Raw genomic sequence first — 13,098 nt, 5'->3', positions numbered from 1 at the left:
ATGGCTACATCAGGAAAGATTGTATTCTTTTCTACAATTTTCAGGGTTCTCTCTAAACAAACAGGTCCGACCCCCAGAATGAAACAACAAAGTGAAATTATAGAGCAAAAGAGAAGAAAGTGAAATTATAGAGCAAAGGAGCAGACATACTATATGTATGATAGGGAACTCCATGGTCAAAAACACAGCAACCAACTTGGAATTCCATCAAATCAGCATGGCCAGCCTCCAAAGTACCAAGTTCAAACTCTTGAGTTGCAATAAAAACCAGCAAGCTCTTATCCGTTTGGCCCAGCCAAACTGAGGAAATCAAAATTCAAAAGACTGATTTCCATGTTGAATCTGAGCTGGCAGTCTTGGACTCTAATTAGTTTTCCTACGGCTGCACATGAAAACTATTGGATAACAAAAGAAAAGAAGGTAGAACATATGAGCATGCATGTCCATCAATTCCAGTACTTAGTATATACACTACAATATCCAAAAAGTCTTTTCTACTGAAACTACAGTATTTATGCTTCATTTCTTCATACCATGAGTACCCAAGTCAGCTGCAGCCTTGGCAGCTCTGGTGAGAGCACCTGACACCCAAAGAGCACCGGCCGAGAAGTAGCTACTGTTGACCACAGATTGTGCGGCAGCCGCAGCCGTCCGGCTCGTTGCAGATGCTGCTGCTTTGGTGGTCCCTAACACATGATATTTTTCGTCGACGGATTTGACTGCATCCACCCCCGCATAGATTTTATCTGTCAGTCCGATTCTTTTGCTCAGTTCGGCGACCTTGGCTGCTGCACTGGCCGATACTTGATAAGATTCATCAAATTCTTTGGCCTTGATCAATGCATCTTTGCCTAGCACGTAACCTTTTGATAGCATGGTTGTAACCACTTCCTGTGCCATGGTGACTGCTTCTCCAGTAGATGAGATAAAAGGTCTCCCATGTGAGGCCTGCTGTCATGAACAAAATCAGAGGAAATGAATCTTTTTCTTTTCCCTTTTTTTATTTATTTATTTATTTATTTTATTTTATTTTAAATGGGTAAAATGAAGGGAGATGAATCCCTTGTGTACGCAGAGCAAAATGTGGATAACAACAGAGTATTATCTGATATTTCCGCAACTGAGAAACAATGTATTCCCTGATGTGGTTAACTACACCTCACACCAAATAAATGCCACATTCTATGCCAAGACAGCACATTTGTGGAACGTCCAAAACCTACCATCAGATGGGCCCCACAGTGGAATGCCATCACCCCAATATCAGGTTGTTGCACTCATCAGATTGGCCAGTGTATGGCATGAATAGACAGCTAAAGGTAAACTTCGCTAATTTCCATTTTAGCAGTCAATTTACTTTGAACATTGTGATCCACCTGATCAGTGCAATGGCCTGCTTCTCAGGCAAGTGCATAAGTGGCGGGACTCACCTGACGAACATTTCAAATCTTACATGTGTGCCAAGTCAGCATGCACGGTGCAGTGGAGGAGGACTACGGTTTGTGTAGCCAGAACTATTCAAATTCTAGTAAAACATGATCCTATAAAAACTAGTTCACGGCATTAATAGTAACTGCAGCCAGCTGAGATGAGGAAACCAAAATACCATACTACCACCCTTGTTCCGATTCAACTTCACTAATTTTCAAATCTCAAATGCGATGATAGTGAAACATGCAGGCAGCTCCTTGCCATGCACTTTAGGGATCTTAGATTTACTTTCAAGATCATTGCAGCTTACCGACAGCAATTAATGCAATCATGCATGGAAACAAATGCACATGCATACGAAAAATAGATAAACATGTATAAAGCATGGCAATACGAAGATGAAAGCTTGGCGGTTGGCATGCCAGGCATCTTCACTTTCTCTTGTTCATATTCCAAATAAGTAGAGGGAGCCACATGGTTCATCTTCTCTCCCAGACAAGTTCTATTTTCAGCTCTAATCTTCCTCCTCTGAAAAAGTACTCCCATTTGAGCTCTCTCTTCTTTCTTTTTTCTTTTCTTAGTCTTCTTCTTCTTCTAATCCTAGTGGGACAAGATCACCTTTGAAAATCACTCCCTGAAACATCTCATGTGCACACATCAGGTTCATTGATAGCACTAGGATTAAATACAATGACATTTAGATATTTTGAAGGAAACTGCCATCCTTCAAACGTATGAGAGGTATTCACTGTTCCATGTTATCTCATGTCTTTTTTTCTTTTTTCCTTTTCTTTTCTACAACTGAGGGAAATGAAATGGCTACTCGATGGAGTGAGATTTTGAATCCTACTCACCCCAGCCACATGCCAATGTGGGGTAGGAGATCTCGGCCACTCATCAGGTGGTGCCTGCAGTGGGACGCAGATTGGGTACTACTCCCACCACGACCTAGCTAGAGACGGACGGTACTGGCAGGGGCTGTGGGGCGCACCTTGATGTATGTTTTATCCACACCATCCATCCGTTTTGACAGATCATTCTAGGGCATGAGCCCGAAAAGGAGGCAAATCCAAGACTCAAGTAAACCACACCATATGAAACAGTGGGAATGGAACGCCTACCGTTGAAGACCTCTTGGGGCCACAGAAGTTTTCGATCAAGCTGATATTTATGTTTTCTCTTCATCCAGGTCTATCTGACTTTATGAACAGGTTGGATGGCAAATAAACAACACAGTAGGCCCTAGGAAGGTTTCGACGCTGGGTTTCATTGTCACCACTGCTTCCTGTGGTGTGTTTCACTTAAGCCTTCGATTTGACCCCTTTTTGGCCTCATGCCCTAAAATGATCTGTCAAAATGGCTGGACGGAGTGGATAAAACACATTCATCACGGTGGGTTCCACAAAGCCCCTGCCAGGACTGTCCGTCTCCGGCTAGGTCCTGGTGGGGGTAGTACCCAATCTGCGTTCCCTGCAGTGTATGTGCAGTGGCCTGAGCATCAGGGTCAGTAATTCCACAGGCTGTGCCTCGTGCATATGAAAGAAATGTACAGTTAAAAGGAATTGACCAACAATCCACATTCAGCATACACATGCAGCCCACATGATGAGTCAACTTGCCTGATTTTCAGGCTATGACACACACTCTGGATGCCCCACCAGCTGAACAGTTTGGAGCTTGCCAAGACATGCCACAAAAGTAGGACCAAAGATCCTACCCCCATGAGTAGACATGGCAGGGCTCATAGCATATACCAGCACAGGAACTTGGAAGAAAATGTAGGAGGGGAAGCACTGCTCACCATGAGAAGGTCACTAATCCTAAAATGTGCTCCTCTATAATAGGTTTTATGAATTGACCTTCTTCCTCCATCTAGTCCTTTTTAGTTCTATCAATTTTTTTGGCAGACCCCTTTTCAGTACTCCTATTATTTCTCATTTCTTCCGCATAATTAATGGGACGAAGGATGCATACCGATGAACTAGCATCATCTTCAAGTTTCCATGAAGCCCTGTCCCAAATATCAAAGGGATCGTCATAGTGGCCCCAGCGTGCTATGCATACAGGTTGATCTGCTATTGTAGCTCCCTGAGAAATTCGAATTTGAATACATGAGCAAAACATACAGCTATACATAGATCACCGATGGTAACAAGTAAAAGATTAAAAATGACAACAGAACCAGTTAGCAATCATGTGAAATCTTAATTGATGTGAATTAGAATTAGAAAAAATCAGGGGAGAGACAAACAACTGATCAATCAGCAACTGTTAAGATTGAAATTACAGTAAGACATCAAGAAACCAAAATTACTTAACCTGTCAGGAAACAGTCAAAAATTCAAGTAGGTCTGCATAGGAAGATGATAGAAATAAAGATTAAAGACAGGAAATGATTTCAGCAACTTGCTGAAATGGTTTGTAGTTCTTTTGTGAAGTATCACATGGTCCATTGGGAAATTTAAAAGCACCAGTCCTCGTTACAGTACAACCGTAAACTAGTAACATAACCCAATAAAAAATTTCAGCATAATCATAATAATCTATGTTAAACAGGTATAGGTTTTGAGTATAGTGTTTAAGGTCTTGACTTCCTTTACCCATAAATCTCTGGGTAGCAGGAGTTAGGTATATATATTTATAATTCAATATTTTATTTTTATTTTTTTTGAATTTATAAATGAAGTATCTAACAGTAATTCTGAAGTTGTTTTTTGTAGCCTTTAAATGTTTTAAATATAATTTTCTGTTTTGTTCAGGAATGTCTGAGTATCTAACTTAGATGCCATGACCATACCCATGTCGTTTCATTTCTGAAATTGGTAGACATGACACTGGGACTGTGTGGGATCTGGGTACCATAGATCATGACTACATCACTTGATATACCTTTCCTTAATGTACCATTTCCACCGAGTAAAGACATATATTCTACACTGGACCATAGTTCTAAAACTCACCAACTTGACTGGAAACTTGGCCGAATCAACTCGACTTGGAGAGATTTTAAGCCAAGTCCCTTAGAAACTTATCCCTGGGTCTGACGCAATCCCAACTCAGGAAGACTCATCAAGTCAACTCAATCACTTGGTTGACTCGAGGTGACTCATGATGACTTGAAGTGAGTCACCCGGTGAATCACAGCGTTATTATTCATAGAAAATAAATGAGGTAAGTGGAAATCAAATCCAAAACCTCACATACAAGAGAGCTTAGCCAGAGCACCAACCAACAATTCCATGTCAAAATTTCTATTTTAACTTATACATAGGTTTGACTACTTTTGACATCTGTTATTCTTATTTGTAATTATTACATGTTGAGTCTAGTCGGGTCGACTCTTTCAGTGAACCCAACCTGGCTGAACATCGAGTTGAGTTGAGATTTCGAGTTTCTGAACTATGCATTGGACAAGCAACTGATTAATATAGAGATGTGCTACTTTCATGAAAAGAGATGTATTTCCATAATCTATTCCAGAATTTACAGAATAAATCCTTCGAATCTAAATTCAACTTGAAGAAATTAAACTAAAACAGGCTCACTTATAAAATTCACATGAAACTTACACTGAGCAAGACAGCTGTTTCCAAGGCATGAGGTTCCTTGAATGTTACATAAGCAGTACAAGCAAAATCTCCAGATCTGTTTTTAACAAACACATCTAGCAGCTGATCAGGAACAACTACAATCAATCGAACAGAACAAAAACATGTTTTGGAACACCAATATATATAAGATAAACGTAGCGATGCTACCATGAAAACTATAATATCTAGACAGGACAAAATGCCAATTCTTTGGCAGCAATGCCGCGCCATGGCATCATGCTGTTAAATTACAATTAATTTATCAACACACGTAGACTCACATACTTACTATATAGTTCGTACAAATAAAAAACCAATTAGATTGTTAACCCATTAACTTATATTTACATTTTATTCCCAAAAAGTGCCCAAGCACTAGGTTGCAAAATCACATTCAAGAAATCACACCATTTCTTCCCAAGATGTCCATACCCCAGCCTAATTTAAGTAGATACCATTTATTTTCAAAATGGCCTCGCCCTTTGTTGCAAACATTTAGAAGTTTGTAAATGTATTTCCATGTTCATTGCGTCCATACAAATTCCACCCCCATTACATTGCAAATCTGCATTTTGAACACCATTTTTTTCCTTCCTGAAATGACCCTAGATACTGTCCCATCAAGTAGATTGGAATTTGCAACCCAATCAAGTAGTTATAGAATTTTCTACCAGAATAAACCCTTGGATCAGATCACACATTTGCAGGCCTACCTTATGACTCATGGATCATTTAGTCCCAACTGCCACCGCCTGTTTATTCTTGAAACACCCAATTCATTCAGGGTGCACATTTTGCAACCGTATTAATTGGGATAAGGCTTAGATGATGATCATGATTTTGCAACTGTATTGGTACCACTTCTATCGAATTTGTCACAAATGCCATTCACTAATCACATCTCGAAGTTGGTCAACTATGATGCAAGGTGGAGATATGGACTCATACAAGGAGCAACGGTATGAATCCACATTTCATGAATCCCACAGCATGGATGTCGGTGTTTGATAGAATATGAGAAATTTTTGGACTTCAGTGAATAATGAGCCCAATATAATAGGATCCATTTAAATCATGCCCTATAAGTATTCATAAAGTATTCAGCAGCAGAGTCTGTATCTATATGTCAGTACATTAAAGCAAGTATAAGTACTTGGGAGTCCCAGTAGGCCAGAACCAAATCATAAATTTAGAGATTATAGAATGAAGATTGAAACCCATAAGTTCTATTCAACGCAACTGATGAAAAGTAAAATTGCTGAACAATTAAGCAAGTCCTGTTTCTAATGAAAGTCTCCAATCAAAATGTGACAAGGAGATTCACCAACATTACCTGACGATTTCTACGTGCTCAATTGCACCGGAGAAGGCAAAAAAATCATAAACATCTTTTTCCGTTGCGTTAGGGGACAGACTAGTAACTTCTACTGTATACCCACTTGGACTCATTGTCTCGCTGTCTATTGAATAAAGATCTTTTGATTTTCTTTACTCTGATCTAACAATTTAAAAAAAAAAAAAAAAAACATGTTAGCTTAAGCTGGTGGCCTTGCTGAAGAAGTAGACAGGACTTCTCTTAATGGGTTATTAGGGTAATGCTAAAGATGAAGCTAATCATGAATGTGGGCAATTTGGGAATACTGAATAGGGGCAATATCGGAATAACATGATAGCTAAGGGAACATTAGAAACTAATAAACAACATTATTTTGATTTTCTGATTAGAATAAATAAAACAAAATGCCTTAGAAAAAAAAGCATAACTTCCACTAAAAGGTAACTCTTCTAGTCAATAAACTTGGTGTTCAGGAGTTGGTAGACATTGACTACTATTTACTAAATAATACCAACCTTACAAACCTTCCATTTGTACACTTTGGTGATGGATCAAGACCATCTAATTAGTGGACCACTTACTGGATGAACCACATACAAAATATCATGCCAATCGGATACCTAACTATCCAACCCATCATCCCTTTTGGATGGCCAAGAAAGGTTTACAGAAATGGTGCACAGAAAAGCCCGTAACGAAATGGTTAGAAACCGCCAATTGCTGCAATTTTAGACCACTGGACCATCCCAAAGGTGGTCCATTAGTTGATCCGTCCAGATCGATCTAGACATACCAATCTTATCAATCATCTGGTTGGTAAGATTTACTAAATGGTAGTAGATATACATGGATACATACTCTATTCATCCATGGGCTTTTGCTAAAGTTCACCTAGGAAGCAAACACGGCAGTAGTTGTCAACATTCCCAAACAGACCGATTATGCCCCTCTGATATTCTGTAAAGAAAGCATGATGGGCACGTTGACTGTTCTAGTTTGCAAGCATTAGCACACACTATCCAAGGGCATAGGCTGTAATAGTATATGTTACAGGCTTCCCAGTTCCATCGGGAAACTTGGAGATCAATCTTGATTGCCCATTAAGTCCAGCACAACTACATGGGTTACCATGCAACAATCACACCAATTGTATCCATGAAGTTCCATTCTCCATTTTATAACCACTCATTGCCCAAGCCACGATGGGATGGTTAGGATCGTGTTACAAAGTTCTTCTTTAGAACGATAAGTGATCCACGATGGGCCCTAACAAATAGATGGATCAGCTGTCCATTTTCTAGTCTCTCAAACTTGGGATAATCCAATCAGTTCGATTTTGCATGGCAGCAATGAAGCATGTGTGGGACCTAACGGGCAGTGATTGGACTCTAATGTACCAAGGAGAGCTATAACATGGAGTGCTCTGAGAGTAGTAGATCATTTTTGACATAGGGAAGAGAGTGAAAAAAGTGAAGAGGAAGATCATCTTTTTCAAGTGATTAAAACCTTGAATCCACAAGGTAGTTATTGAATCCACAAGAAATAATATGAGAGAAAACTGAAATATTTTATTAAATAATGTGTAATGTGTATGATTTCTCCATTACACCACTACTAAAGAAAAAAAAAAACCATAATTCGTAATTACCAAAAGTAGAAAAATTCTAACCCTAATAGAAGTTCTAATTCTACTAGAATAGAACTTACCCGAAATAGTAAGTTTTCCAAAAATAGAAAGTCCTAAATTAACCTTAATGGAGGATTCCCAACATGATTACAATCAATCTCTAAAAAAGATGAAAATCTAAAACTCTAAAAATAAAAAAAAATACGACAAAAATCGGAATGACTAAAAATAGTAAGTTTTTCCTAAAAACCCTTTTTGAATTGGAAATGTGTGTTTTCTTACAAAACGGACAGACGCGGCCCATGTGTTGGTTGACCCCGAATGGTTCGTTAAGGTAAAGATTGATAGATCGTGCATCCCATAACGATACCCGTATCAAAAGTTATGGCCAATTTACGGTTCACACTTCGAATGACAGTTTTTCTCTATCCAGAATGAATTTCTTCGAACAGGATGTGCCTATGACCCAGTTACACCATACCCTACGTAGGATTGGCCTGGATCTGATGGATTACTTCTGCTTCGGTTTGGCCTTCTTTTGGTCTAGCCATCCTAAGATTGTATATGTGCCTCATCCTACATGAATTTCCCTAAGAATTTGACTCCTATGAAAGTTCATCACCTTCTTACAAACAATGACTCTTCCAACTGTACACATGCCATAGTTGCATGGCAACCTGGACCATCCAAATTGTTGGCCCAAAATGGAGCATGACCCAAAAATCACACTGACAAGATGATAGAAATCAGCTAATTTTGCCCATGGAATTTGGGCCACTTAATATTGCACTTTTAACCATCACTTGGGTGGTCACAATTGCTTGATCATCGTGACTTTAGAGACATGATCCATCACCAGCATGCAACACAATTTGGATGGTCTAGATGGACCAACATTAGCTCCATATGTGAGTGTGAATCACCACCATCATCATTGAAGTCTGGCCCATGAAAGAATCATAAAATATCCAGACCAGTTTTCTAATCTGACAAAATGCCCTCTCCTAGGGAATTGATATGTACACACCATCCTGAATTCACCCGTTTTCCATTTCCAACGTACTACTTCAATTCCAAAAAACGGGAAATAGGTGCATGCAAATCAATCAAGATGGGTGTATTTATAATAAATAGCAAATCCAAAAAAAAAACCAAACGGGCTGAATTTTCATTCTCGAAAAAGAAAAAGAAAACACCAGAAAATTCAAATTTACACCAAAAAGCCCCCCCAATTTTCCGAAACTTAACAACACACCCTCCCAAATTTCACAAAACAATCGAAAGAAGTAATAAATTAATTAATTAATATAACTCATTGATTTTCTAAAAATTAAAATCTCGATACTACCGATCCATTATTCTATGTTCGAGTCTTCACATGCTCAGTTTCGATTCATGAGAAAAAAAGAAAAAAAAAGAAAAAGAGTAATCGTACAAAAAGAACCCCAAAAAGAAAAAGATAACGCGACGGAGGACTGAATTGTCAAATTGGTGGAGGAAGTTTTCAAGAAAATGGTGGAATTTCGGCTCAGAGCTGTTATTTTCTATCTTGCACAAGGGAAATTCGGTAATTTTCGGATTGAAAATAATAAAAGAAAGGTAGAAGGAATTCGTAATTGCATACCTTGGCAGGTGCAGAGGAGAGGAGAGAGCAGAGGAAAGAGATGTTGAATCACGACAGGAGAAGAGCATTCGAGAGAAGGAATCATAGTCTGTCAGAAACTTAAGAGGATTAACAGATACTCCGCCTGCTTATGGCGCTTGATACGCAGGCACTTGAAATTGTACACTTTGGCATGCGTTAACTCATATTGAAACCGACTAAATTATGTAACCCGCTTAGTTTAAGCCAGTGGTACCAGAACCAGTTTGGTCGAATGATCTTAACCTCTGTTTCGTGGATACATTTGTGTTGAAATACGACCGTGCAACAAATTTCCCCAATCTGATAGTAAGCTAACCAAATAACTTTTTTTTTTTTTTTTTTTTTGTTCATGATGCATCTAAACTGAGATCTGTAGTTTGAACGGTTAGAAATGATGGCATCTAACGTATCCATCCTTAATACAAGTTTAGCCGCCTTATTTTGGATGTATTTGGGTAAATGGATTCTACTTACTATTCTTACTTGTCACTGCTAAATGAAATGAAAGGTACAGGAGATACAAATCTCACTGTTTTTCTTATCATTTAAGTATACAGAAGTTTAATGTTTTTTTAGCCCTTTTTTCTTATCATTCAAGACTACTGAAGTTTAATGTTTTTTTAGCCCCTTTTTCAAAGGGCGGAGAACGGCATGCTTATAAATTTGCTGTTAGGCTACTAATACATGCCTCATGGTGGTGATATTTAAAGTAACCGACTTATCAGCTGCAACGTAAAATCACATCAGTAGAATAAGTCAAATTATCCAAACATCAATCATTTTCTATTAAAAATTGATGATTAATATATATATATATATATATATATATATATATATATATATATATATATATATATATATATATATATATGTGTGTGGAAATGGTACTATAAGGTGGAGCTGTGTGGGCCCCACTGTGATGTGTGTCGAACATCAACACCATGCATTTGATGAATCCCCTTTATGTTACATGATATCTTAAAAATCAGTCGTATACAGAACTTAGGTGGGCCATACCGTCTAAAACCATGTAAAAACATGTATAAAATATATAAAAGTACTTGGTGGGGGCCACCTAAGTTTTAGATGCTGCTGAAACTTGGTTTGACCCCACGTCCAAGTGGGACACACAATGGATGGTCTGGATTTGTGAACTACATTGCAGTAGACTAAATAAATGATTACGAATGTTTTAATGGAAACATAACCCCTCTCTACTATTGTATGTGGTGTGGCCAACCCAAGTCATGGATTGACTTGATTTTTAAGCCTGTGACCCCACCATGGAATGATGTATTTGACTAATGGAGCAGATGTTCAACACACATCACGGTGGGCATATACAACTCGACCTCATGGGAAGTTTGCATGAGGTAGACCTCTCTCTCTCTCTCTCACACACACACACACACACCCCCACACACACACATATATATATATATATATATATATATATATATATATATATATATATATATATATATATATATATTATATGTATGCTAACTTGGGAGAATAAATTTGACAATGTTCATTAAATTTAGATTTATTCCAATATATTAAAGAATTCAAATGCATTCCAATTAATGACATTCAAAGGTAATTTTTGATTTCAAATGCATTTTAATTAGAAGTTGCAAAGCACCACTATATATGTCTGCTGACCATTCATCTCTACTCACCATTATTAAGTTTTCTAAAGCAAAATTGCACTATATACGGGCCCGCATCTTTCTACAATGTATGCACGGTTGTCTTTTCTTTTTACTCTGAAAAGTGGTGCCATGGTTTATAAATCTAGACCGTTGGTATGTTGTTTTCGACTGTAGATGGACGGTATGTTAAAAGTATCCTTAATTAGATTATTTCGAACTTTTTTTATGGTCTAGAAATAGACACTTAAAGATGGGAAATGCAACAACTTTCCACATTCAAATTGAAAAAGGTTCTAATAAGGATCGCCAAATATATGTTTTAACTAGTTCATCCTGACCATCCATTGGTTAGATTTGTCCCGCTAAGTGTGGATCATTGACTATTGTTTTGAATGATACGTAGTGGATTGTGGTTAGGATCATCCGGTCATAGTATTTTTTGGTATCATGGCTCATTTACTGTATTGGCCCGAATATAAACGGTTCTTATTACTGACCAAGCAGGATTGGAGCATGCTCTTATAAACATTTCCCACTCTTAATTGGGTGTACTTAAAACAGTTTATACTCCGGCATAGTGTGATGGTTGATACGCAGGCACCAAGCAATTGTACAAGTGCAATAAAAGTAACTTAAAAACGTCCAATTGTGGCTTTCTAATTTAAATGGATCCCAAGTAAGAAATTACATTGATTCATAACTAACTAGCCAATTATTTGGACATCTTTAGTGGACGGTTAAAGTGAAAATGATAAGATAGTCCAAGTAAGAAAGCCCGCTTATATCAGAGGTTAGGATTTTTCAAGTATCAAACATCACATTCTACCGGGGTATCAAGTAACTCTCTCTCTCTGCAGGATCATATCAAGTAATTCTCTCTCCGCAAGATCATCTCCCACACCTTGTGAATCACTTCTTGTGCAAGGTATCTGGCCATATCCACTGTTGACGGTTATATTTGGCATTCCCCTGCTGCCATGTGTTAGTATTATGCACTAAGTGATTGGTAAAATTTTATACACACCCTCGATCATTGTTTATACAACATAGTCATATCAAGTGTTCTAGAAGACACCAAGTAATAGCCGTATCATATGTGGCGTAGGTCAACTTTAAGAAAAGTTATAAATGTACACATAAGAGATAGAGTATTAAATACTATAGTTTTATAACAAAAATATTCTTTACAAAAGCAAAAGTATCATCAAAGTATGTTTCTCTGTTAGCATTAAATGTCAAAATCATATCAAAACATATTTTCATATAACATTAAATGCTTGAGTAATGCTAAAAGCACTTTTTACCATGCAAAAGTCAAGTGACATAAAGATTAGCAACTTTCCTATGCGGGAGTCTAGTGATGAATGACTCTAACCAACACACAATCTGAATGAGTGCAAGTCTCTTGTACATGTGGTTGTATGTGATAGGCTACGTTGACGTAGAAAAATCAAAGAGATTTTCATCGACGATCATCCAAATCCTTCACGATGTTGAAGAATACATAAAACCAACGCCTTTTAGAAACTTATAAAAGGAGCACACAATGAAAAACGCGAGATCATATGCCAAACACATTTATCTACTTTCTAATTTACATTACATTTATCGTCTTTTATCTTTACTGCATAGCAGCCACTACTACAGTACTGTATGATTAGATTAAAAGTCTCTAACACTAAGTTGTTATATCATAATCAAGTGAGTTCCTACTTGGGTAATCACACCTATCCGGTCACATTCTATTGACCATTCTCCTCGATCGACTATTTTGATAGACAATTATGTGTATTTATTTCTTTGGTTGTTTGATA

General features: G+C 37.7%; 1 protein-coding gene across 3 annotated transcripts; it reads right to left on the bottom strand.

Annotated features, from left to right (window-relative positions):
* Positions 1-383: 383 nt before the first annotated feature.
* Positions 384-9,754, bottom strand: LOC131231750 (binding partner of ACD11 1). Of its 3 annotated transcripts, none has more exons than XM_058228054.1 (5): positions 9,609-9,754; positions 6,355-6,519; positions 5,001-5,076; positions 3,406-3,519; positions 384-951 (listed from the first exon to the last, which is right to left on the bottom strand). In XM_058228054.1, exons 2-5 carry the CDS (start codon positions 6,468-6,470, stop codon positions 520-522), a joined length of 738 nt encoding a protein of 245 aa, XP_058084037.1. In that variant the 5' UTR covers positions 6,471-6,519; positions 9,609-9,754; the 3' UTR covers positions 384-519. The 3 variants fall into 3 exon arrangements, with proteins under 3 accessions (XP_058084037.1, XP_058084049.1, XP_058084044.1); XM_058228066.1 differs by having other exon boundaries at positions 384-948; positions 9,609-9,753; XM_058228061.1 differs by having other exon boundaries at positions 6,355-6,514; positions 9,609-9,727.
* Positions 9,755-13,098: the final 3,344 nt, after the last annotated feature.

The sequence above is a fragment of the Magnolia sinica genome, chromosome 2, assembly GCF_029962835.1.
Source record: "Magnolia sinica isolate HGM2019 chromosome 2, MsV1, whole genome shotgun sequence".
Classification (NCBI taxonomy): Eukaryota; Viridiplantae; Streptophyta; class Magnoliopsida; order Magnoliales; family Magnoliaceae; genus Magnolia; species Magnolia sinica.
Note: the sequence above shows the minus strand (reverse complement) of the source record. Positions and strands in the feature narration are given on the sequence as shown.

Coding starts and splice junctions, on each gene's coding strand:
- LOC131231750 (XM_058228054.1), bottom strand. CDS start 6,470: ATGAGTCCAAGTGGGTATACAGTAGAAGTTACTAGTCTGTCCCCTAAC. Junction 3,520..5,000: donor AAACAGCTGTCTTGCTCAGT/GTAAGTTTCATG, acceptor CGAATTTCTCAG/GGAGCTACAATAGCAGATCA. Junction 952..3,405: donor AAGATGATGCTAGTTCATCG/GTATGCATCCTT, acceptor TGTTCATGACAG/CAGGCCTCACATGGGAGACC.